The following is a 25261-nucleotide window of genomic DNA, read 5'->3' as shown; positions in this document are numbered from 1 at the left end:
GGCTTTTAAATCCATGTATTTGAGAAATTCACTTGGGATAATAAATCATTTTGCTAATAAAAGTCACTTGGGGAATTAATGTAAGGAAGTGGAAAAATTCAGACCATTGCAACTTCAACATGAAAGAAGAGAGCCACGAGGAACCCCTCTCCCCCACAAAGTTATGTGGTCCTGGAACTCCCAAGTATCCCCCCACCCCACCCCCCACCACCATTTAGGGACTCTCTTCTCCCTGAAGAGCTCCTGATTAACAGATGTTTATCTTGTTTATACGCGGTAGACTTTGAGGCTGTGCTCCAGGTTGGGGTCATTGTCACTGACGATTTGCTGGCCAACATCTAAGTGTGTCAGAGCCTTGGCCAAGAGTCTAGCTGTGAACTGGGGGAGGACTGGTGAACTGTCTTCACCCTCCACTCCAGCTTCACACTCCTGCTCCAGCCATACCAGTTCCTCAATGGACAAATCTGCCCCAGGGCTCCGAAGCAGTGTCAAGGATGCTATAGTCTCACCAGACGTTAAAGACCACAGACTGCTGGTCCCTGTTTCCCACCCTCAATGCCAAACAGGCAGAAGACCCTCCATAAGTAGCAGTCCTTGAAGGTGGCAACAACATCCTGGGTCATGGGCTGGACGAGGGCCATGGTGTTCTTGGGCAAGTACTACACACACACACACACACACACACACACACACACACACACACACAGTCGGAGGGGTCATCCAGGTTCCCAGGGTGGCCAGGGGCACTGTCCAGGATGAGCAGTGCTTTGTACGGGAGGCTGTGCTGGACACAGTACCTCTCCACAGCTGGGGAGAAGAAGTGCACAAACCACTCCTGGGAGACGCTCATGGTCACCCAGGCTTTCTTGTGTGAATGCCACACCAGGCTTGGAGAAGCTCTTGAGGGCGTGAGGGTTCTCTGAGGGATACACCAGCAGTGGCTTCAGCTTAAAGTCACCAGCGGCACTGCAACCAAGTAGCAACGTCAGGATATCTTGGGCAGCTTTGCACCCAGGGGCTGATTTCTCCTCCAGGGGAAGGAACATCCTGTCAGCCAGTCACTTCCAGAAAAGCCCAGTCTCATCCACACTGAACGCCTGCCGAGGTGTGCAGCCCCCTTCCTGGATCACTCTGAAGCAAGGCAGGGTACCTGTGTGCAGTTTGCAGCAGTTGTGCCTATGGCCTCATAGCCCACAGCCTCACCACCCGCCCCAAGGCCGTGCAGGCTTTGGTGTGCCTTAAAACAACAAACCACCCTCGACTGGACTCAAAGGTCTCTGATTGGGCACCTGGGCCCTGCTCCTGCTTGCGGTCCTTGAACAGGCTGTGAGCCACCTTCTGGATGAACGTGACATTGATGGGCACATTGTGATGCTTCTGGTCATCAATCCACACGCTTAGCATCTGCTCCATGTTCTCCATCACCAGGCTACGGCTGCATGTCAATCTGGTGGCCGCCTGCCATGTGGCTGCATGGGAACTGGCTTGGATCTCCTCGTTGTCACGAACGGTAGCCACAGCGGAGGTGAAGGGCTCTAGTGCCTTCCCAGTTCTGCTGAGCTTCTCTCTGGCTTTGAAGTGCCACAGCACCCCAAGCTTCACCTGCAGGTTGACAGCCTTGTGGTCCCGCTTGGTGTTGGGCACTGGCTTGTGCTGGGTGGCTTCTTAAAAGGGATCTTCAGCCCCGAAATGGTAGAGGAGGCTCTGTCTGCATCACTGTCTCCAGACATAGCTAAAGAACATGTCTGATTTCAGTGCCGCCATCACCCTGGCCCTGACCCTGACCCTCTGAAAAATGGGAAGAAAATTTTACTGGTGGGAACTATAGACAGACTTGGACAAAATCTGTTAAAGACCATTGATAAATCTCTTTCATTTGGCCACAGAGCAATGGATGAACTCTGGCCTCATGGACTAAATTAACTGACCCTCAGTAATGCAGCAAGCTTCTGAAACCCCATTAACACTTTATAACAAAGCATCCCAATGGGCGCATGGTTCCAAGTCACCGACTTCAACCCATCTCCTGAAGGATCCAGGGTGACACCACATATAACACATGATGTCAGACCAACTGCAGAAATCAGAAAGTAATGGAGGGGAGGTGCGAGGGGGGGTGCGCGGAGGGGCTCAGCACATTGTGGCAGGGCACAAAAATTTACAACTGTACATAAAACTGAACTCTGAGCTTCCAGGCAGCCAAGGAAGAAAACAAGAAGCTGTCCTATTAGAAGAAACACATTTTCATGGCTCTGAGCTTTCAGAGACGCTGAACAGTGCAATTAAGGATATCAAAATTCATGATTTTTGTTCTATGTTGTTTTTTTTTGTTTTGCTAGAGGGAATAGCTAACCTTTAAACAACAAAGAGGTTAGGGGCACCAAGCCCCCTTCAAGCCATTGAAAATTCACTTCTAACTTCTGACTCCTCAAAAATTTGACCATTAATTAACTACTGTTGACTGAAAGCTTTACCAATAACATAAGTAGTCAATTAACACATATTTTGTATGTTATATGTATTACACACTGTATTCTTACAATAAAGCTAGAAAAAATGTTATTAAAAGCACAAAGGAAATACATTTACAATAGCGTACTATATTTATAAGATAAAATCCATGTATAAGTGGACTCAGGAAGTTCAAGCCCAGGCTATTTAAGGGTCAACTGTACATAGAGATGGTAAAATAATCCAGACAGGCTAGTGTAGAATCAGGCCAGGGACGGAGAGGCAGCCAGGGAAACCCATTTCCCTAGTGTCCTTCCACAAGGCAGACCACACACCCTGTTCCTTCCACGAACAGCATCTCTCACTGTTCAGCTTTGCACTATTGACTTGTGACTGAAGTTTCACAGTGAGGCATCCTAGCTACTCCCAAGAGTTGCCAGCATGCCAGTGACTCACAGAAAAAGTCTATTGAGCCCAGATTGGGTAGAGCTGGACAGGGCAACTGCAGGAGTTCTCCGGTTTTGCAGTCTCTCAGGAAGATCCAGGAATGACAGGTGGAGGTGGGGAGGGCCAGGGTGTGACTACTCACCTGGCAGGAGACCCTGGGCATGGTCCTTGCCTGGTCTGCTCTCCTTCCCATGTGTGCTCAGCCAATGTCTGTGAGCAACACCTTCTCTCCTCCAGAGGAAGCCCCCGGATTACCACTAGGACTGCAAACACACAAGTACCTGTGACACAGAAACAAGCTTTGGTCCCTATCTCATGGGGCAGAACCATCCCTGGGGAGACCGGACAATGTCCAAGGACCAGATGGTCCTAAGGTCAGTGTACTCCATGCCTATATAATTGGACCTCAGTAAAAACCCTGGTTGCCACAACTCAGGGAAGCATCCCTGGTCACTGTACTGTCACATATCACTGCTGTGAGAATTAAGCACTGTCTACATGAGTACCCTGGGAAAGGTCATTGGAAAACTTATGCCCACTATCTCCCAGACGATGCATCTTTTTCCATTGCTGATTTTAACATGTATCTTTTCACTGTAATAAACTATAACCATGAGTAGAACCGCCTTGTTGAATTCTGAGACTCCTTCCAGCAAACCATTAAGACTAAGAGTGGTCTTGGGGACTCCCACGCACACCTTGACACTGACAGCATAGGAAAAAGTTTGAGACATTTGGCTTCTAGACTCCCTGACAGCAGCACAATCATCTCCAAGGCCACCCAGAGAAAGCAGGGCCAGCCCCTCTGCCCTCTCTCGTGTAGAGGCACTGGAGGGGCCAGCAATAGGTTGGGACCAGGTAAGGGCATGAAGCAAAGGCAGGAGTCTTCCTGTAAATGTGAACGAAGGCAAACTTGATACCGAGTGATTTGAAGGATGAATGGATGTAACCATGCACATCCCACAAGATCCACGTAAGCGCCAGGCCTGAGTCCATTCAGTGACCTACTAGTAGGTTGCTATTCCAACATCCACGATTTTATGATGCAAAATCTTATTTTTAAGTTTGTTTTTTCTTAGTAATCTCTATACCCAATGTGGGGCTCAAATTCATGACCCCAAGATCAAGAGTCACATGCTCTTCTGACTGAGCCAGCCAGTCATTTTTATAGTGTGTATCACCTAAGCATCCATTCGGTGAGAAGCTGGGAACCAGAACCAAGAGACCCACCTCTAAGGAGGAGGCAACCAGTCAGGAGACGGCCCGCCTCAAAACACAGGCAACAGGATTAGAAAAGAGCACAGAACCACAGAGCAACACCCCACAGGACAGAGACACGTTCCTCCAAAATGTCTCACCTGCACCTCACGCTCATGCCTACGTGAAAACCTGCATTATCATTTTCCTTAGCAGTAAGTTAACCCAGTTTGCAGCCTTTCAAAATGTACAGAAAAGGCTTTATCATGTCCGCCTCAGAGAGCCCAGCACCACCCAGCCTTGGCCTCCTTTCAGTTTCTAAATGTCTTAATTCCAATCTCTTCTCTTCCCTTTGTTCCTAAAGCTCTAGGAGTGACTACTATTCCCAGCAGTCCCTACAGCCATGACACCTTACTCTTTCTATACTTTTTCTTCCTTCAATACCTAGGTTAAATTATTTGCATTAAAATCTCCTCTGTTAAAATGAGAGGTATGTTAGCATTCCTCAAGAGGTCCAACAGCCTCACCAGTCAAACATCTGTCCACATACAAACACACACACATACGTTCACAGCATCTTTATACATAATAGCCAAAAGGTACAAACAACCCAAATGTCCATTAATAGATAAATGAACAAGCAAAAGGTGACATACTCATAGTAGATATTATTTAACCATAAAAATTAGAGAATCACATGCCACAACATAAATGTACACTGAAAACATTACACTCAATGAAAAAAGTCATAAAAAGCTACATACTCTGATTTCCTTTAGTGAAATGTCCAGAATAAGCAAATCCATAGAGACACAAATATTTGTGGTTGCCAGGGCACGAGGAGGACAAACATGGGGAGGGACTTCTCATGGGCACAGAGTTTCTCTGAGATGTTTAAATTATGGTGTTAGGCAATGGTAATGGTTATGTAAAATTGCAAATATAATTTGGCATGCAAATTATAACTTAGTAGAGCTGTTTTTGTTTTTAGTCACTATGTTTTCTACCTCTTCATATGGAGCACCAAGAAGACGAAAGACACCGGGTAGGGATGTGTGAGCAAATGAGTGAGCAAATCCCAGGATGAATGACGGCACCCTAGCCGACCATGTCTCCTGCCAGTATCATGGTGATCCCCTCCCCACAGGCACACAGACATGTGCGGCCCAAAGTGAAGATGTCACACAGCATGAGCCTCAAAGCCAGCCCTGGCCAGGCCGATCTCTGTTCACCTCCTCATTCCCCCACCCCCTCCAGAGAAAAGAGGATCCCTAATTATGATTGGTGGTCTTACTATCCTACTCTCTAAAGAGGCTAAGCTCCAAGAGGGCAGAAACTTTGCTTGCTTCCTTCCCTGATTGCCAGAGATGGCCTGGAACTTGGCATGCATCCAGCAACATTTTGCATAAGTAAATAAGGAAGAAAGAGGAGGCCCAGTGCACCCTGAGAGGGTGAAATGTCGTGCCAATGTCAAGCTCACATATCTGGGAGGCTCACAGGCTACAAAACGCTCCCAACAGGGACCCCTGGGTGGCTCAGTCAGTTGAGCATTCAACTTTGGCTCAGGTCATGATCTCACGGTTGGGGAGTTCAAGCCCCACATCAGGCTCTCTACTCTCAGAGCAGAGCTTGCTTCGGATCCTCTGCTTCCCTCTCTCTGTGCCTCTCCCCCACTCTCTCTCTCTCTCTGAGAAATAAATCAAAATATTAAAAATATTTTTAAAAACCCAAAAAATGATCCAAACATGTTGCAGCTTTTGAGTCTTCTTCCCAGAGATGAGAACACCAGGCCAGGGTTGTAGGTTGTATCCCCTTCTGCATTCCCCAGTCCCCAGGCCTCCCAACCACACCCCTGCACCCCTGTGGCTCACCAGTCTCCTGCATCATCTGAGCAAGGTCCTCCACTGGCGCCACAGCATCCTCAGCGCTCCCAGGGCACTGGGAGTCCACCCAGACCCAGGTGTCAGGTGGCAACACACCAAGGAACTGCTCCAGCACTGACAGCTCCACCATCTGCTCCTTGGAGTGTGCCTCAGGCCTCCACCGCTGGTGGCAAAGGTCTTGTAGCCTGGCTAGGGCCTCTTGGGGCCCTGGTGCCTCTTCATAGCAGAAGCGCTGTCAGGGGTCCCTATAAAGCCTGGACAGCAGGGTGGAGGGCGGAGGGTCAGAGTGGGCTTCAGGATCTCATGAGGTGGCCTCATCATCCTCCATCTTCATAATCACAAGCGCTTCTTGACAGAGGGGTGCTGGGTCCACTGCCATGGCAAGGCCTTGGGACACTGGTCTCACCTGATTTACTCAGGCCACACATCATCTTCCTGGGGCAAATGCCCACCCAATTAGGGCCATAGACCATGCACACCCCTCCAGCCAGCCACTCATACCCTCAAGGTCACTTCCTATTGCAGAAACTGTCCCTAAGTCTGGCCAGCTGGCAACCTGGTAGGGGATATCTCCAGCCTGAACCTCCCCATCAGTGCCTTCAAGAGAACACCTGGCACTAGGAATCTGGTTAAGAGGTGAGTGAACCCACCCCTGCAGGGTAAGTTTACAGTAGCTCATATCAGGCTGGGTAAAGGTACGAGAGTTGTTCCTGGGGATAGAGGACATGGATATGCCAGTCTCAGTGAACCGAGAGAACTCCACCAACAGCCAAGCAGAAGCGCTGGTGGGAACTAGCAGAGGGTCTGTGCCCAGGGAGGGTCAGAGCAAGCGAAGGATGCAATCTGCCAGGCACCAGGAAAAGTGATGTCGGGTGATGGGGCATATATCACAAGTTGAGGGCAAAATACAGGCTGGCACACCACCCCCTGTCCCCAGGTGGAATAGGTGTGATGTTCCTCGGACACTCCTGGCTCCCCAAGCACAAAGGAAAGGGGTTTAACTGCTCGCCACAGTGATGTGGGAAACTAAGGCAAAAGAAAAGTTAAATTCCCTTACTGCCTCTGGCCAACGACAGGTCCTTGAGACAGCAGAGTGACCTCCCTCTAGGAGTTCAGCTGTCTCAAGGATGGCACTTTGCTGGGAACAAAAGGAAACCTTGGCTTAACATTATTCCAACCTCAAGGATCCTGTAAGTCAATTTCCTTTATCTCAAGGGCCCCAAGATACATGCTGGCAATCATACTCCAAGCTTATGGTCCCCCAATATGCATCTAAAGGGTTTCATCACTAAGGCTTTACTAAATGGTGATAAATGGTGTTTCTCTAGCAACAGCTGGGCCCTCAAGGTCCTGGAATCATTGCTTCCAAAAATCCTTAGAGACATACTTTATCCCTGACCCCCATAAACCTGAGGGCATCTGAGTTACCCCTCACAGCCCCAGTGCTGCTTTTCCTGCCCACAGGTCCTTAATAATAAAATCACCTTTTTGCACCAGAGACATCTTCAAGAATCCTTTCTTGGCCATTGGCTCTGACCCCATGAACCCCCCCATCACTCCAAAACTTTATCATAGAGGACAGACTGGAAGAGAAAGGTGCTAGGAGCAGCTACGGGGTAGCCGGCATGGGCCAGGTTCAGGGATAGCAATGGCTGACACCTCCACTGGAAGGCCATCCTTCCCCCACGGCAGACTCCTACAGAGCGGAGAGGCTCAGCTCATACCAATTAGCCAAGATCAACAAACGTCAAGATGTCCACTCTTCAGTGTTCAACAAGAAAGTAATCTGTGGCCGTCTTCACACAACGTGATCCCGCTAATGTTAACATTTTAAAGCAACAAAATTCAGAGGTGTGTGTGTGCGTGTGCATGTGCGTGAGTATGCAGGGGCTACTGTTATAATAAATGTTCAGAAATGGGTCCTGAAAAACAAACTCCCAGTGCACAAATCTGGGGGAAGTAACTGGAGGAGTCCACTTTTTCTTTTATAAATCTCTACACACCGTCTGAGTTTTTTGGGCAACAACCATTTGTTACCAATGCAACTTTAAAAAATAATTTCAGTGCCAGCACATGTTTTTAAACCCTGGGTTGGCCAGGGTTCCCCAGACCAGGAAAGCTCTATTCCTCCCCCCCACCTCCCCACATACCCACCCAACCACCAGGTGCCCAGAGGTGATGGCCAGAGAACATTCTGGCCAGTGGGATCATCACAGGCAAGAGCCATGTGGCCAGGGAGATCCCACAAAGCGTCTGGCAGTCTAAGTGTCTGGATTTTAAGCGCCACGTGCGGGAGTGCCCTTACCTATCACTCTCACTTTATGGATGAACGCACGAGTAGTGGGAGCAAAGAATGAACTCAGGTCTGGACTGAGGAAATCCTGAGACTCCCCAGAGGAAGTGAGAAATTCTGAGGGTGCAGGTCAGGTATGCATCCACAAGGGAAGCACCGGAGGGCAGCCCAGGAAGTTGGGCAGTGGAAGGCAACAGCGCCCACTGGCTGATGGAACCCAGAAGGGCGGACAAAGCTGACCTCAGCCTGGAACCACTTCTGGGTCAGGACCCTCCCACACAACTCTCCCCAAGGACTAGCCATGCTTGAATGTCGACCAACCACCCTGGGGCCAAGAACGGAGCTTCCGGCCCCTCCACTGGCTACTTCCGGCACCTTGTGCCCCTTCCCCCAACTCTACTCCGACACCCCACGCAACACAAGAGGGGAGGGACACAGGTATTGGTTGCTCCTGCATCTCTATGGCAACAGCCAGCTGCCGGAGTTAAAAGGCATAGGCAACCGTCTCAGTTGGCATAGGCAGGTTCTCTAGGAAACGTAGTCCCCAACCCGTCAGAGATCCAACCTGTAGAGTTGCGAGTTGCAGACAGTGCATTTCCCAGGAGACACGGGGCTTCCTGTCGCACCACCAGGGCCACCCGGAAATGTTCAGGGACTTGCTAGAGGCTGCTGCTTAAAGTGTCCAGGGCTCTCCGCGGGTTTGTTGAGGGCCAGTCGCTGTTCCCGGCTCCGAACAGTCCTGGAGCCCAATGGGCCCAGGTGTGCCTACTCTCCCGTATGCAAGGCCTGCAGGACCGCCAGTGGATGCTCACGTGACCTCTCCTTCCACCCACTGGGATTTGGTCTGAACGGCTCCTACCTGGTCACCTGCCTCCTTCAGCTGCTGCACCGCACTCAGCGCCCATAGAGGACACTCCTTGCTCCTGGTCCCTAGGCCCCTACAAACCGCCCCCACACACACACGCACTGGGCTAGTGTGTCAAGCCATTCTATAACATGTGGCATTTTGAAATTACGGGCTTCCTGATTGTCAGCAAGGTCCCTGAAGATGAAGTCTGAGACATCATTTTCCCAGAAAACCTACCCTATTATGTCCTGTCCTCTGTCCCTGGCTTGGTGCAGGTCCCTCCTGAGTCAGCTGTCATAGCCTTGTTACATAGAATGTAACCGTTGGACTGGCAGCTCCTGAAGTCGGTCTCACTCCCTCAGCCTGGGACCCACACCTAGCACATTACAAATGCTCAGAAATTGTGCAGTCGATCCAGTCTGTCACCAGAATCCTAAGAAAAGCTTCCCTTCTTCTCATCCCTCTTCCCACTCTCCCCAGGAAAGCAAGCAAGGGGCCTCATCTGACCTTTCTCCCAGTAAGGCTGGCCCTTCAAGCCACGAGCCCCCACCCAGGTGCTGTGTTGACAGCCAGCCCATCAGTGCAATGTCAGCTGGAACAAAGGTAGCAGGAGTCTTTCTCCCATCTTTATTTCTTGGCACTCACGTGTGTGCGCTTGCGCGCGCGCAGACATATGCAGATACCTGTGTTGAAAGGAGTGCAGGAGCCCAGAAATCCCTGTCCCACCACCTGTGGCTCATCCAGCCAGAAAACAAGAGCACCTTCCGTTGCTGACTGTCTTGGTTTGGTGGCCCAAGTGGTGTTTCACAGTCAGGCAGACACCCCATGATGCCTATTGTTACAGTTTGGGGGACAGGAAAACAGACTGGAATGAGGGGAGATAACAAGACAGTCAGGAGGTGGGGGTGGTGTCCATCAGAATTAGAGCTTTGGGTCTAACCTCCAAGGCTGGGCTATAACCAGTGCACTGGGAGCTAACTCTGAGGAGACCGCTGGGCTCTTAGGAGTGGATGGTATTTCCCAAAAAGCACCAGGGGCCCCTGGGTGGCTCAGTCGGTTAAGCGTTCGACTTCGGCTCAGGTCATGATCTCACAGTTCATGGGTTCGAGCCCCGTGTCGGGTTCTGTGCTGACAGCTAGCTCGGAGCCTGGTTCGGATTCTGTACCTCCCTCTCTCTCTGACCCTCCCCTGCTCATGCTGTCTCTCTCTGTCTCTCAAAAATAAATTAAAAAACAACCAAAAAAAAACCTTAAAAAAAAAAAAAAAAGCACCAGAACCAGAAGACTATCAGAATCATAAAAAACTCAGCCTCTCAGGCTGGAGGGAAACCAAGATGCCAGGCCACAGAAATTCGGGGAAGAAAACATTCCCAAACCAAGGAAGTGATCCCTGGTGTCAAAAGTCACAGTGAGCCAAAGTGCTCTGGCACTGAGACCAGAGATGCCATGGAATCCAGAAGAGGTAAGGATGGCACGAAAAGTGAGAAAGGACATTCCCAGAGCAGGGAATGCTCATCCAAAGTTGGCTAGGAAGGGTAACAACAGGGCAGGGAGTGAGAAGTCAGGTTTGGAAAATGGGAGAGGCTGGTCTCGGTTCTGGCCCCTCACCACGAGGAAAGCCACCCTGGCAGGCTGTGCAGGTCAACTACCATCCTACAGGGGGCATCTCTGTCATGGGTGGGCACTCCTGGGCCCTGCATCTCATCTGCTAGTCAGAAAACACCACCCTTCTGTTCCCCGAGCCTGCAGTTGTGGGTCACCACACAAAGACCACAGAGCATGAGATACGAGAACCGTGGGGGAGAAGCAGCAGTATCTGACCTCCAGAAACAAAACATTATTATATTAGATAGAATTCATGTGAGGTCAAGCCCAAGCCCCGAATCATACAGGACAGCCAGAGGTCTGACCTTCAGGACCTGTGCCCTTAGCCACTTGCCCACCCTCTATGAGCCCCACTTGGAACAATGGCAGGCATCCTGCCAACTCCCTTGCTCCCAGCACCGCAGGGCCTTCTGAGGCAGCTGCCCGAGCCTGTCGCCTCCTTTCCCGGTGCAGCTCCCGGAGGCAGGCAAGGGCGCAGTGGACACCCCGGGAGACCCGCAGGCTGCGCTCCCGGTTTGGATCATTCTCTACGAGGACCCGTAAACCGGCAGCAAAGTGAGACAGGGCCTGGGTGAGATGCTCAGGGCTCAGAGCACCCACACCAGCTTCCTCAGTCTCTGCACCCACTACAGCCTCTGTGAAATCTGGCTCTCGTTTTCTAGAGACCGGGCCATTCCCTGTCTCCCAGGGCAGCCCAGAACCACTCACATCCCCATCCTTTGCATCCTGGGGGGTGCTGTGGGGTGGGGGCTCCCCGTGGGCCTGCAGCAGGCTGGCGACATCAGCCTCAGCTGCATCTCCAAGGCCCACACGCCCAGCTAGCGCCACAATGCTGCGGCGGAGCTGAGGCACAGTGTCAGGCTCAGGGGCGCCAGCAGGGACACACTCGGGCCAGAGCCTCCGCCAGGCACCGTTCAGGACGGCGGGCTGCAGCTCTGCCCAGGCTCCGGCTATGTTGTCCACAGCAGTCACAACAGTGTAGCTGCGCCAGAACTCCCGCACAGAGGGTCGGTCTTCGCCGGTCGTCTCCCGGACCAGCTGGCTGAGCATGCGGCGCAGATAATAGGCCTTGAATGTGCCAATGACACCCTGGTTCATGGGCTGGATCAGGACTGATGTGTTCTTGGGCAGGAACTCGACTCTCACGTGGGCTGAGAGGCCACCCAGGTGAGCAGGGTGGCAGGGTGCACTGTCCAGGAGCAACAGGGCACGGTGTGGGAGGCCATGGCTGGTACAGTAGCTCTCCACGGCGGGACAGAAGCAGCCAGTAAACCACTCCTGGAAGATGCTGGGTGTCAGCCAGTCATTGCGGTTGGAGCGCCAGACCACTGGGAGGCTGGCCTTGGAGCACCCCTTGAGGGCACGTGGATTCTCCGAGGGGTACACGAGCAGAGGCTTCAGTTTGAAGTCACCTGCTGCATTGCCACCAAGCAACAGGGTAAGGTGGTCCTTAGAGGCCTTGAGGCCAGGCCCAGCTGCCCCCTCCAGTGCCAGCAACATGCGCTCTGGCAGCCGCTTCCAGAACAGGCCTGTCTCATCCACGTTGAAAACCTGGCGTGGGGAGTAACGGCCCTCCTCCAGAATGGTGCGCAGCACCGGGGGATAGTGGGCGGCAGCCTGGGTGTCAGCCACGGCTGGCTCATCTGTCAAAAGCACATTGTTGCGAGCCTTGAACCGGGCGAACCAGCCATTACTGGCCCCAAAGGTCTCGGCCTGAGTGCCACTGCCCTGCTCGCGCTGCAGCTGCACGAAGAGCCGCCGCGCCTTGTCCTGGATGAGCAGTGTGCTGATGGGCAGCTTCTGCCGCTTTTGCTCCTCGATCCATAGGCTCAGCAAGCGTTCCATATGGCCCATCACCACACCCCGGCAGCGGGTCAGCTGCATGGCACTGACCGGTGTGGCTGCCTGAGAATTGGCCCGGATCTTGTCCTTGTTGACGCGGATTGAGGCAACAGTAGAGATGGCTAGCCCCAGGGTCCGGGCAATCTGAGTCAGCTTCTCACCTTCCTCAAACCTCCGAAGCACCTCTAACTTCATCTGCAGGGTGATGGACCTTCGGTCCCGCTTGGCACTGTGGCGGAGGCCAATCCCACCAAGGGGTGCCTTCCCCGACACCTGCAGGCAGGAAGTGGTCTTCATTCTGCCTCCCTGAGCCACGCACCTTGATGAAGTCTCTCCACAGTACCAGTTTCCACAGTAGCTATCAGTGTGCCCACAAGGGCAGCCTCTTGGCCTTTCCTGCCACACTGCTTCTGCCTGTAAGACAGGGACACGTGGAAATTAACGTGTGAAATTTCCCAACCATCAGGTAGCCTTTCCAAGCTCTAGAACAGAGCACCCCCTGCTCTGCTGACCACTGCCTCAGCTGCATGCCCAGTCCCTTCTTTCCCTACCGCTAAAAACACTGCACATTCACTTCCAAGCATCCTTTGCATCTAGAGGAGCATGTCACTTAGTTTTAGCTTATGAGATCAAGAGAAGCCTGCTAGGAAACTGCTGTCTTCCCCTAGCAAACCTCTTGCAACCACAAGACAGTCTAGAAACTCTGGCCCACCTCCCAGACACTGAGGAGCAAATGAGCTACCCATTTCCATGCTTCTCACCCTTTTCATGCTTCAAACATCAGTGTGGGTTGCTAAGTAATGGCTACTAAAGATGTCTACATTCTAATCCCTATGAATAAATTACCTTACCTGGCAAAAGGGACACTGGGGTGTGAGTAAGTGAATAATCTTGAGATGGAAAGATTATCCTGGGTTATCCAAATGGGCCCTAAACATAATCAGAGGAGGCAAAAGATTTCATGCAAAAGAAGGCAATGCGACCACTGAAATCTAGAGGCTACAGAAGGAACCAGCCCTGCGGAAACCTTGCTTTTAGCCCATGGAGACACATTTCAGATTTCTGACCTCCAAGACTCTAAGATAATACATTTGTGTTGTTCTAAACCACTCACTTTTTAGTAATATGTTACAGCACTCACAGGAAGCTAACACAGAAGGAACCAACCTAATTTATAAGACAAACTATGGAGCATCTGGGAACAGAGGAGGATGGCGGTTCTCCACACGGCAGCCACAGAGATCGAGTAAGAACTAAGATCCTATCTCCGTTCTGCTCAGAGCTCTCCCAGCTCCGAGTAAAAGCCACACTCCTCACCAGACTCTCCAGTGTCTTAAGGCTTCTTTTTTTTACTTTGCTCCCTCCTGTCCTCATCCTTGGGGCAGACTAAGGGTGCTTCTGACTCAGGGCCTTTGCTCCTGTTTCCTTCAGCCCATGTAGGGTCTGGCACTTCCATTATCTGCATGGCTTGTTCCTTCTTCTACAGATCTCTGCTCAAATGTAACCGGATCAAAGAGGCCCTCCCCACCTACATTTTATTATGTATCTGTCACACACTGCCTGAAGGCAGGAGCTGTGTTGGCTGAGTGCTCCCTTTTGTCCCCAGACCCAAGAATAGAGAATACAGTGGTCACTAGCTGATGAAATTATTAAATGAAGTACAGCAGTGGGAAGCAGGCTTTTCACCTTGTCCCGTTGGAATTTTGAAACATGTGAAAGTAGCACCTGATCAAACAGTAAAAATAAATAAATAAATAAATAAATAAATAAATAAATAAATTTTTCTTGGAGTGGATGTGAAAACATGGGACAAATGACTGACAGGTGTGTTTCTGTAGTGGTTATGGTATCGATACCTTCAAGAATCCATGGGCTACACATGGCTTAAAACAAGGTAGCACAAGTCACAGGACCCCCAAGCCTGGGAGGCAGGGAAAGGTAGGCGGACATGAGAAAGCCTCCTCTTGCTTATCTGAACCTCTCACGCGCCGCGCCACTGTTGTTTCAACATCTATGCCTTCCTTTGCTCAGCCACAGTTTTAAATTAATTCACTCACATGCTCATTCATTCATTCCCTTCCTCCTTCCCTCCCATCCACAAGAGAAAGCCTCCAAACTCGCCGCCCGTGGAGGCTCGCTGCCCAATGTCTGGGTGGAAGACAGGCCTCGTCCCCTTGAGACTACATTTCCCAGAAAGCCGCGGGACCGCCGGAATCTTCGATTGGCCCATTCGCGCTCGACCCGGGCTGCGCGCGTAGCGGCTTCTCCATTCCTTGTTGCCGTTTGGGACCAAAAGAAACGGCACCCCAGCCCCCGCCACGGGAGCCCGGGCCCCTGCGCGGCCGACTGCCCTCACCTCCGGACCGCGACGCGGGCGGCTGCTTCAGCTGGGCGGGTGGGGCTGCGGTTCTTCCCCATCTCCTCCCTTACAGCGCCTCTTCCCGGAGGCTGCCGAGCTCAACCCTCCATGTTGCCGGGGGAGGCCGAAGATTGCCGGCGACTGCCGAGATTGGACTAGTCTGCGCGGGGCTGGTCCCCGACGGCGCTCTAGGCCGGCCGGGAAATGTAGTTCGACGTCGATGCTGCGCGCAGTGCCCAGGCGGGGGCGCCGTTGGCTATCTCTACCCAAAACTGGCTGTTTAATTTCTCTCGGATTTTTCCCGCCTTCTTTCTGTCTTTCCATTATCCTCCCTACCTCCTTCCATTCCTAGCTTTGTCTCTTTAATCTTTATCCCAGTTTGTTCCCCATCCTGGAGAAGTAATTCCGCTCAGACTGCCAAATATTTTTTTTTAAGTTAAAAATAAACTCCAGGAGGGGCGCTGGGTGCCTCAGTCGGTTAAGCACCCGGCTTCAGCTTAGGGCATGATTTCACGGTTCGTGGGTTCGGGCCCCTCGTCGGGCTCTGTGCTGACGGCTCCTCAGAGCCTGGAGCCTGCTTCAGATTTCCTCTCTCTCTCTCTCTCTCTCTCTCTCTGACCCTCCCCTGCTCGCGCTCTCTCTCTCTCTCAAAAATAAATTTAAAACACTAAAAAAAAAAAAAAAAAAAAAAAAAAACCTCCAGGAGTAGATGGCAAAGAGTTATTTAGCTCATGGAGCGAACTACCAGGATGACACAGGTGGTTCCGGGAGGATGAGAAATAACAGAAAGGGTGAAAAAGGAACACTGAAACAAAAACCCAAAGTTAAATCGGTGCCCTAGAAGGGAAGCAGGCCTGGGTGTCTGAGTGTCCTAAAGTTGATAAAACTCTTAACACCAAGCACTTGCAACCTGGTCTCTAATTAGAAGAAAGAGTTACTTCTTTCAGGGAATCAGAGGAGCTGAAGCGGGCTTGGTAGACCATGCTAGGAAACACAGGTTCCCCAGTCATCCTTTTTTGTCCTATTGTCAATTTTTAGGTCTTGGAAAACTCTCAATCCATCTTACTGTATCTCTAATTGCTGTCCCTTTCTCTCCTCTTGCCTCTATGTCTGTCTGTATTCCTTACCTGCCTCTTGAATCTCGGTATCTGCAGTTCTTGTCTTTGTGAATCTATTCTCCCTCTCCCACTTTGTCTCTCCTTTCTTATCCATCCCTTCCTGGTCTCCCTCCCTCTTGCTAACTTTCCTGACACACCTGTCTACCCGACCCCGACTCAGATCCTCTGGCCTCTTACCACATTCTCTAGGTCTCTGAAACGAGAAATACCTCCCCGTTGACTTTCTTTCCTACCGACGTCTCGGTCTCTGTATCAGTTCAATTACTTTCACTGTCTCTCTCGAATCTCTCTCTGCCCCCCGAGTGGGCCCTCATAAGCTGTGGGTCTCTCTCTGCCCGGTAGTCTTCCCGTCTGTCTTTCCTCTCTGTCTCGCTCCGCTTCTCTGCTCCGGTCCGGTCCCCAAGCCTTTACCCCACCTCCACCATCGCCTCTCAGATGGCCACCGGATCCCGGGGTTGTGCTGGAGACCTACTGGTCAGCCCAACCGGTTACTATGGAGACGCCCCGGCCAGCCTACCGCTGGGGAACACAAAGGAACATCGTCGCGCCGCGCGAACGCGCACTGAGGCCTCAGCCGACTACGCTTCCCAGAAAGCACCGAGCCAACCCTCTCCGGAATCCGCCATCCGGATGGGCGATGGAGGACGGGCCCCTTTTTTTTTTTTTTTTTTTTTTTTTTTTTTGCTGAAGGTTGCCATGGAGACGTGGGTGGACTACGCCTAGCGTGGGCGATGATTGGTGCCGAACCCTGCTAATCCCAGGAACACCTGTAAAGAATTGAGGAAAACGTGGTGGCGGGCATGCGCAGTTGGGAAGGCGGTGCTGCTGGACGATGCCCCCTGAGAAGCTTGCGCACGTCGACGGGTCATGGACGCCTGGATCTGAGGCGGGGAGCGCCGAGAGGCTGCCGGGCGTGTGATCGGATCGTTGCGAACGCTACACCGGGGAACAGGGGAGGAGGGTGGAAAAGGAGGCGAGGGTGTGGGAAGGGCCAGGTGGCATTCGGGCTGAATGCGTGGAGCATTCTGGGAGACATAGTCCGTCTGGGGAGGGGGGAAAGTCAGCGATTGCGCATGCTTAGGAGCGCGGAGCGGCCAGCCGAGAGTGGAGGTGAGGGCGGGGGCCTCTCAAAGAGGAAAGCTTGGGCGGGGACCAGGGCGGCCACCGTGGACTCTCGGATTTTGGCTACCTAGCCGGAGTGCGTGCGGAGCAGGGACTTAAGCACTCCCTCTCGGCGAGCCCGATGCTGTCGCGCGACGCTCATCCAATAACTGCGTTGCCACAGCGGCAAGCTCTCGGAGCCCCGCCCCCTCCCGGTTGTCCTGGCGGCACTAGACCTGCCCTGGGAGTGGGGGGGAGAAGGTGCTCTCCAAAGTGCAAGTTGCCCTCCAAGATTTCTGGAAAATGTGGTACAGAAACCTACGCAGGGGCTGGCCGGCTTAAAAATGGTCTAATCTCCCAGGGTTTTGGGCTGACCTGGAACCTTGAGGAACGAAGTTTGACTCACGGGATCAGGCGACACTGGAAATTGATTCTACTCATGTAATAAACTCAAGATTTCTTCACAAAGCCCGCACATTAACACCAGCTGCCAAAGAAGCAGCAATGCGGGGGGGAGGAGTTGGACGGTAAGGATGGGGAAACTGAGGTTCATAGAAACTAGCCAAGGTTATGTAGCAAATAGGCAAGACCTCCGTCCTTGTTTGCAGGCACTCGGTCCAGTTGTCTTGGAGCCTTTGTAGGCCCCCTGGAAGCTCCCCCATTAACTCCTAACCCTGCCTAAATCAGGAAGCTGAAGAGATGATGGGGCATTCATTACGTGGTGTGATGATTTCATGGTGTGATAATTTCGGCTAGCTCAGAATGGAGCTGAATGGGGGCGTGGGCCAATGCTCCCTGGAGGCTTGGCCACACAGTTGACTTTGCCCATGCTAGGGAGGAGAGGTGGAGGGAGGCTGCTCTGTAGAACCAAGTTGAGAAGGGACTGAGAGACTAAATGGGAGAGTGAGTGGTGCAGTGATGGACTGGTGTTCGGGGTGGCATGGGAAGGAGGGAAGTGGTGCTTATTTATGCCCAGGTAGTGGATGTTGTAAATGTTACTTACCTGACAGAGGGAGAGCCATAGGGCAAGGATGAGATGTTGCATGTAGGACAGGATTTAAAGGAGAAACAGTGCCTTCTATTCCTAAGGAGCACCTTGTGTTTGGAACAGGACGATACCAGAGACTAGGTGCCAGCTAGAGACCAGAGACTTGGGTGCCTGGCTTGTAACCATCTCTCTGTGCCCCAATTTTCTTATCTGCCTTCCACTCAGTGCAGGTCTGAAGATGGAACACCACAGCATACAGTAGGTGCTTAGTAAGCATTTGCTGCTACTGTCTGTCCTTGCCGCAGCCTCATCCTATTCCTTCCCCAGGGCAAGACACGGTCCTCGGAGCCCCCAGCCCAGTCTTTAGAATGAGGCCTACAGTAACACTAGGCTCCCCAGGTCACACATCCTTGGAAGATGAGCAACCTGTCATGGTGAAGCTGGAGGTCTCAGAGGAGGAGGGTGACACTGCCCTGTGGGATCCTGGCCCAGAGACTGCACGCCAGCGTTTTCGACACTTCCACTATGAGGAGGCAGTGGGTCCCCAAGAGGCCCTGGCCCAGCTCCGGGAGCTGTGCCGGCGGTGGCTACAGCCAGAGGTGCACTCCAAAGAGCAGATGCTGGAGCTGCTGGTTCTGGAGCAGTTCCTGGGTGCACTGCCGCCTGAGATCCAGGCCCGCGTGGAGGGACAACGGCCAGGCAGCCCTGAAGAAGCAGCTGCCCTGGTCGAGGGGCTTCGCCGGGAGCCAGGAGGGCCCCGGAGATGGGTGAGTCAGTGGCCCTGAGCTAAGGTCCAGGCTGGAATGGTATCCAGCTCTGCCCCACCCTGGGGAGTGCCAAGCTCAGCCAGACACCTGTTCACTGTGGTTTCGAAGTGGTCCCTTCCAGCAGACCTTGTGTGAGCATAGACAGGTTTCCAGGGTCGGCCTTGTTGGTCTATCCCTACATCACCTGGAGTCCTGGACATGGAAAGGGATACATGGTGGGGAGACAGGGACACCACTGGGCATTTGTGGGTGTTCGCAGCAGAAGAGCAACTCCAGGTGGCCCTTTCACTCCTGGCTCAGTCCTGGAGGGAAGTGGGTCCTTGGAGAACAGAGTAGGTTAGGACCCCTTGAGGTCCTGTGATGCGGTGGATGCCCATGAGTCCCCTGCTTGTGCAAAGCCCAACTCCCAGCCTGGGCCTTGATGTTCGGGGCACCTCCCCAGGTCACAGTCCAAGTACAGGGTCAGGAGATGCTATCAGAGAAGATGGAACCCTCCAACTTCCAGCCCCTCCTTCAAATCAAGCTGCAGACTCCAGATCGTGGACCTGACACACCATCTGAAGCCACACAAGAGTCACCACCAGGCCTCCAGGTGAAAGAGGAGCCCATGGTTACAGAGGACCCAGGTGAGAGCAGTCAAGGTATGCATGGCCCAGTGCCTGAATGGGTGGACCAGAGGGGCCTGGCCTCAACAGCCTGAAGGTCCCCTGCCAGATGGAACTGCTCATTTGCCCTAGTGGCCCCCATGTCCTCCTAGCCAGCAGCCATCACTGCTCCTTACGTGTCAAGTATGACTGTAACAACTGTGTTTCTCTGCTCTCCCCTACCATGGAGGAGTAGGCTCTTGGGGTTTCCCTGTGTGGGAGGCATGTGAGGTTCACTCCTCAAGGGGATCCATTAGGAGACCATAGCAATTCTTCGGAGAGCAGGCAGCAGGCTTGAATGTGGTTGTGTGGCTAAGGGAGGACCCCCAGGGTGCTGGGAAGCATGCCCCTCCTGATTCTACTCCTTCCAGACAGATGCCAAAGTCAGCTTCCCACACTGTCCATCATTTCTGTGTGGACCCTAGTGCCTCCTCTCCACCCTCACTGGCATCCTGCCCAGGACTCGTGCAGGGGTGCAGGGTGCAGGGCACAGCCCTGAGCTTGTCTCATCTTACTGCAGCTTCTCCCATGGCCTTCCAGGGGGCTTTGCTTTATTCCAGCCCCAAGCTGAGCCCTACGAGATGCCCAGCCATGCCCGGCCCCAAGCTTGGATTCCAGTGTCTGGCATATCACTGAGGAGGGCAGTGGGGTGGGGACACCCTTGAACCACCTGACCCCAACCTTCCTCTACAGAGCTTCTGGATTCTGGGGCTCTAGCCAATCCCCAGGAAGCCACTTCCACTCTCCTGCCTAAAGAGACCCAGGTGAGCCCCATACAGACCATGCTTCCTTCCTTGTCCGGGGAACCTCAGTGGGTGGGGGTCAGATATGTCTCTCGCTGGGCCTAGCTAGGCACAGACGAACCGTGACCACTGTGGTTTCAGGGTTGTGAGAAAGTGCTGGACCAGGCCTCTTCCCACAGCGAGGCTGGGCTTGAGGGGCCTTCATGGAGGGAGCAGCCGGGGGCCCTGTGGCAGGAGGAAGCTGGGGGCATCTTCCCTCCAGGTGAGTGAGGCGGGGCATGGTGGAACTAGGCCCTCTGCATGGCAGCAGCACATCCACCCCCACCCCCAGTCCTGCTCAGGTGGCCCTCTCATTCCAGCATCTCAAAGCTCCTCCATTCCGTGGACCAACCCTTGCAGCATATAACTTTCAGTATCTCCTGCCCTCATAAGTCAAGCCCTCAGCCAACTTCATGTTCCTTCCAGCTACTGCACTCCACCGTAGTAAAACCTCCGTAGAGCAGGGTTTATATTCCCCACACCCCCGTCCTCTCCCAGGCCTCACATCCTGGATGGATTCTGGGTTTGCATCCCACTGACTGGGCAGTCGGGGAGGGAGGGTCTGGATCTGGCAGGGACAGGTTAGTAGGCATTGGACAGGAGAGACCTTGACATAGGCTGAGGATCAGGCAGGACAGCAGGAGACTAGAGGCCTTCTGCGGTCCACCTCAGCTGTACCACTCTTGGTCTACCATCATCCAGTCTCTGCCTCTTCTTTCTTGTTTCTGGACCACCTTCTCTTCCTTGGTTTACTCCCTTGCGCTGGGGGACCTTCCTGCAAATTCTGGTATCGGAGATAAAAAGTTTTCACATGCTAAATTGCTAAAATACACTTATCTAACATTCTATATTAGACTAGTTTGGCTGCTTGAAGAATTCTTTTTATTCCGTTTCAAAGCGTTTTCATCATCATCGTTGGTGAGCCCTTTGAACTTGAAATCGTATCTCTCAATTTTGGGAAACTGCCTTGAATGGTTTCTCTCATTTTCTTTCCCTACATTGTTTTGGCCCCTTGTTTCTGGTACGTTTCTAGTACCTGGTTCTTGGTTAGACTGCTTCCTCAGTATGGTTTCTTGCCCTCGACCCAGCCTTTTGCCAGGGTGGGAGAAGAGATCCAGGGATCAAAGCTACAGCAGTGCCTACTGTTTGCTCAGAATTCTGTGCAGACATCCCAGGTCTGTTCCGGGCAGTCCAACCCAGCGACTTCTGAAGAGCCTCCCCATCCTGCTTGGTGCCCTGCGCCTTCACCTCCATGGCCAGAGCTACCTGCTACCTCCAACCCCTGAACTTCTCAAGTCTTCTTTGGGATCAAACAGGGTTTGGGTTGTTTTTGTTTTTTCCATTTTCCTTACTGCTGGCTTAGTGTGCACCTTCCCCAGTGTGCTACACAGTTCCTATTTGCCCCTTAGCTTTCCTGAATAGAAAACGTTAGGGGTTTGTGTATTTCCTTCTCTCTTCACCTTTGTGGATTTTATCCCTTAAAAAACAAAAACTTTGTTGTGGTTTTTACTGTTATTTCAGGGTAGAACAAAGTTAAATAGCTACCTTTATTACCTCTAAGTCTCCATTTGCTATGTTTTTTGTTTTTATCAGTAAGGATCCTAATTGGTTCTTTTTTCATAATGTCCTTGTTTCATGGATGCTGATTCCTCCTTTGAGGATTCGGACATACTTTAGTGTCCTTTCCAGACTGTTGAGCTAGTTCAGTTTCATCAAGAGCAAATTCTCCAGCAGATCGCACTGTTGACAGTCTGCCCTTCGTAGCTGTAGGAGCCTCTCGTTGGCCCCGACCCTAAGTATCATGCTGGGCGGGAGGCCCCGTCATAACCTTGAAGCGGACGTATCATCTGGACCCCAGCATATTCAGTGAAGATACTTTTGGAGCCCAGCCAAAACCAAGCGTCTTATTCCTGGTCAGGTCTGTGGATGGCGTGAGTGAGCCCAGCTCGTGTCCTCAACCCCCAGCTTCATGACAGAGCCTGGCTTTAGACCAGTGAGTCTAAGCTCACTATGCAGGCTCTGGATTCCTGAGCCTCACCAACTGTCCTTTGTTCCTTTGGGGCTATCCAAAAATATTTTTAACTATTTTCTCAGATTCTGTTGTCATTTCTGCATGTTGGAGCTGAGAGAGTAGGATCTAGCACATCCCTAATCTGTTTTAGTCTGAAACTGGCTGGCCAGGCTGGGCCTTGTGCCTCGTGGCTGACCGCTGCCTCTAACTCAGACCTGCTTTTCTCTCAGTTCACAACCCCAGTCTTTCAGCTTTCTGCATCCACACTGGTAGCACCACCTCAGACACTTTACTGGGTTCCTTCTTTTATCCATAATCTCTCTGTAGATAAGCCCGGTTCTCATCTTCAAACACTGATTCTTTTCAGCTCCTTTGGTCTCCATTCAGGACTCCTGGCTGTTCCTTCTTGCCCGTCAAATGAACATCTGTGCAGCCACTGTTTTCATCATAATATTTTAAGTAGCTAATATATTCACGTGTTAGGAAATTCAAAAGGCACAAGGAAGAGCACACTAGAGTGCCTCTCCCCTGCCTGGGTTACAGTTTGGTTTCTCAGTAGACAACATTACCATGTTCTTGTTTGCACTCCCAAAAAGATTTGTGCATAAAAGAGCAAACACAAACTCAGGTACATACTCTTTCTCTTTAAAATACATGTGAATGCCTGATCACCATGTTCCACACCTGACATTTTTGTGCATCTTCCCACTTCAACACACAGCAGCAGGTGGCCTCGTCTCTGGACAACGGCATCGAGCCCCGCTGGGGCTCACTGTGAACACGCTTGTATGTGCATCCTGGCTCCTACTTACATACCTTTGGACTTTCAGTGGCGGACTGAAAAAGCTCATGTATAGGTCATTTTGAACAGTGGGGAACACTGCTGTTGAAGTGCATAAAAGTGAAATTGCCACTCAGAGTGTGAGAAATTTGCCATTTCAAATTTTGCCACACTGCCTTCCCATTTCGCTTACCAGCAAGGATGCAAACATTTGGTTACCTCCAGGGAGGGTATGAAAATGGTAGATGACTACAACTCTAATATCCAGTTTTCTTATTAGGAGTGAACTGAGCATATTTTATGGGATTTAGTATTAGTTACACTTCCTTTACTGTTCACCTCCTTTGCCCGTGTTTGTTAGGTCATTGGTCTTGTTGATTAATTGGAGCTCTCTCTTTACTTAGAAGATTAATTAGCCGTTTGCTTCTGGAGAATCTGTCATTTATTTTTTTATTTTTGAGAGAGAGAAAGAGCATGAGCAGGGGAGGGTCAGAGAGAGATGGAGACACAGAATCAGAAGCAGGCTCCAGGCCGCAAGCTGTCAGCAGAGAGCCCGATGCAGTACTTGAACCCACAAACCGCGAGATCATGACCTGAGCCGAAGTCAGACACTTAACCAACTGAGCCACCCAGGTGCCCCGATCATTCATTTTGTGGCTCTAAGGTTGTCATTGCTGTGTGCAAATGATTTCCTCTGATGCAGTATGATTTATGACTTTGACAGCTTAATGGATTTTCTGTCCCCCAGTGAAGCCCTTGCTATTCTTAGTCCCCTCCAGCCTTCTCTTTCTCTAGTCCCTGCTTCTCAGTTGCACTTGCTCACACCTCTTTTCTCACACAGCATGTGACGCTTGAGTGCTCACAGCATGGCTAAGACCGGCTACTTCTTTCCACAGACGTCACTCTTATTTGATCACACACAGGGCCAGGGCTCTGTGTGCCATGCATATGCCACAGCTCCGATGTTCACATTTCCCTGCAGACTGAGCCCCAACTTCTGAACCCCACAGCTTGCTTGTAGTCTCTGCCCCTCAGATGCCCCTTGCACATCTCACACAAGGCACATTAGACCGCCTGGCCCACTCCCCTCCCTGTTACCTTCCTATTGGCTCCACTTCCAACACCCCTCAGACCTACTCAGTTCTGTGTATTTGTGGAAACCATCATCACCTAGTGCAAGGACCACCTGCCCCATTTTTGGCCTATAGCCCTTCCAGAGAGGTGATTTTTCCAAGCCTAAAATCTTGTCCCCAACTTCTCAATCTTCTTCCTCATGCAAGGTTGTGTCCCATTGTCACTTCTTTAGGGAAGCACAGATAGAAGCCTTGCCCCTACCCTTGTAATGTCTGTCTGCCTCACTGGCTAGTTTCAGGGACATCTGGTTCACACTCTTTCCCATGGGCTGGAGTGGGTTGGGAGCACAGTTCTCTTGGCACGCATGCGTGGATCCCCTTGTGCGATGCAGGGTTTGCACTCCAGATGGAAAGCGTCTCTGCTGGCCCTGGCACTGTGAGCCCCCACCTCCATATCCCCTGGGACCTCCGCGTGGTTGGCCTCACGGCCCAACTCCAGTCACCCTCCCACGAAAGTGGCTTCTCACGTGCGCTCCTGCTCCCCAGTGGCCCAGGAGGTGAGCAGAACCCCACGAATGAGGGTTCCCGCCAGCTTATGAGCCCTATGCTAGCCACAGCCTGCTGGCGTGCCGCCAGGGGCCGGGGCCGCCCCAGCACAGGCCCCGGGGCAGGGCGAGGTGGCCGCTGTGACGTGTGCGGGAAGGTGTTCAGCCAACGCAGTAACCTACTGAGGCACCAGAAAATACACACGGGAGAGCGGCCATTCGTGTGCAGCGAGTGTGGCCGGAGCTTCAGCCGAAGCTCGCACCTTCTGCGCCATCAACTCACACACACAGAGGAGCGGCCGTTTGTGTGCAGCGACTGCGGCCAGGGCTTCGTGCGCAGCGCGCGCCTGGAGGAGCACCGGCGTGTGCACACAGGCGAGCAGCCCTTCCGCTGCGCCGAGTGCGGCCAGAGCTTCCGGCAGCGCTCCAACCTGCTGCAGCACCAGCGCATCCACGGCGACCCCCCGGGCCCCAGCGCGGCACCCCCCGCGCCTCCCGGCGCGCCGGAGCCCCCAGGCCCTTTCCCCT

General features: G+C 52.3%; 2 protein-coding genes and 1 long non-coding RNA gene across 11 annotated transcripts in view; 1 reads left to right on the top strand and 2 right to left on the bottom strand.

Annotated features, from left to right (window-relative positions):
- Positions 1-213: 213 nt before the first annotated feature.
- Positions 214-8090, bottom strand: LOC115280767. The gene is made up of 3 exons (XR_003903916.1): positions 5967-8090; positions 3041-3179; positions 214-1788 (listed from the first exon to the last, which is right to left on the bottom strand). It is a non-coding gene; the product is annotated as an uncharacterized LOC115280767 (long non-coding RNA).
- A 2849-nt stretch (positions 8091-10939) lies between these two features.
- Positions 10940-16479, bottom strand: LOC115280333 (tigger transposable element-derived protein 1-like). 4 transcript variants are annotated; one of them, XM_029925162.1, is made up of 3 exons: positions 14921-15363; positions 13416-13494; positions 10940-12978 (listed from the first exon to the last, which is right to left on the bottom strand). In XM_029925162.1, exon 3 carries the CDS (start codon positions 12859-12861, stop codon positions 11002-11004), a length of 1860 nt encoding a protein of 619 aa, XP_029781022.1. In that variant the 5' UTR covers positions 12862-12978; positions 13416-13494; positions 14921-15363; the 3' UTR covers positions 10940-11001. The 4 variants fall into 4 exon arrangements, with proteins under 4 accessions (XP_029781022.1, XP_029781019.1, XP_029781023.1 ...); XM_029925159.1 differs by lacking the exons at positions 13416-13494; positions 14921-15363 and adding an exon at positions 16458-16479; XM_029925163.1 differs by lacking the exons at positions 13416-13494; positions 14921-15363 and adding an exon at positions 16219-16427.
- Positions 16480-16778: 299 nt separating this feature from the next.
- The window catches only part of MZF1 (myeloid zinc finger 1), a 9916-nt gene continuing 1433 nt past the window's right edge, over positions 16779-25261 (top strand). The window contains exons 1-7 of one of the 6 annotated variants that reach the window (XM_029926390.1): positions 16782-17151; positions 17504-17669; positions 18458-18897; positions 19340-19523; positions 20235-20305; positions 20426-20546; positions 24581-25249. In XM_029926390.1, the coding sequence (XP_029782250.1) occupies positions 18499-18897; positions 19340-19523; positions 20235-20305; positions 20426-20546; positions 24581-25249 (1444 nt within the window). In that variant the 5' untranslated portion in view covers positions 16782-17151; positions 17504-17669; positions 18458-18498. The other 5 variants (XM_029926388.1, XM_029926387.1, XM_029926386.1 and 2 more) reach the window with 5 other exon arrangements.

This window comes from Suricata suricatta, chromosome 16 (assembly GCF_006229205.1).
Source record: "Suricata suricatta isolate VVHF042 chromosome 16, meerkat_22Aug2017_6uvM2_HiC, whole genome shotgun sequence".
NCBI lineage: Eukaryota > Metazoa > Chordata > Mammalia > Carnivora > Herpestidae > Suricata > Suricata suricatta.
The sequence above is the reverse complement of the archived record's forward strand: the minus strand, read 5'-3'. Positions and strand labels throughout refer to the sequence as shown.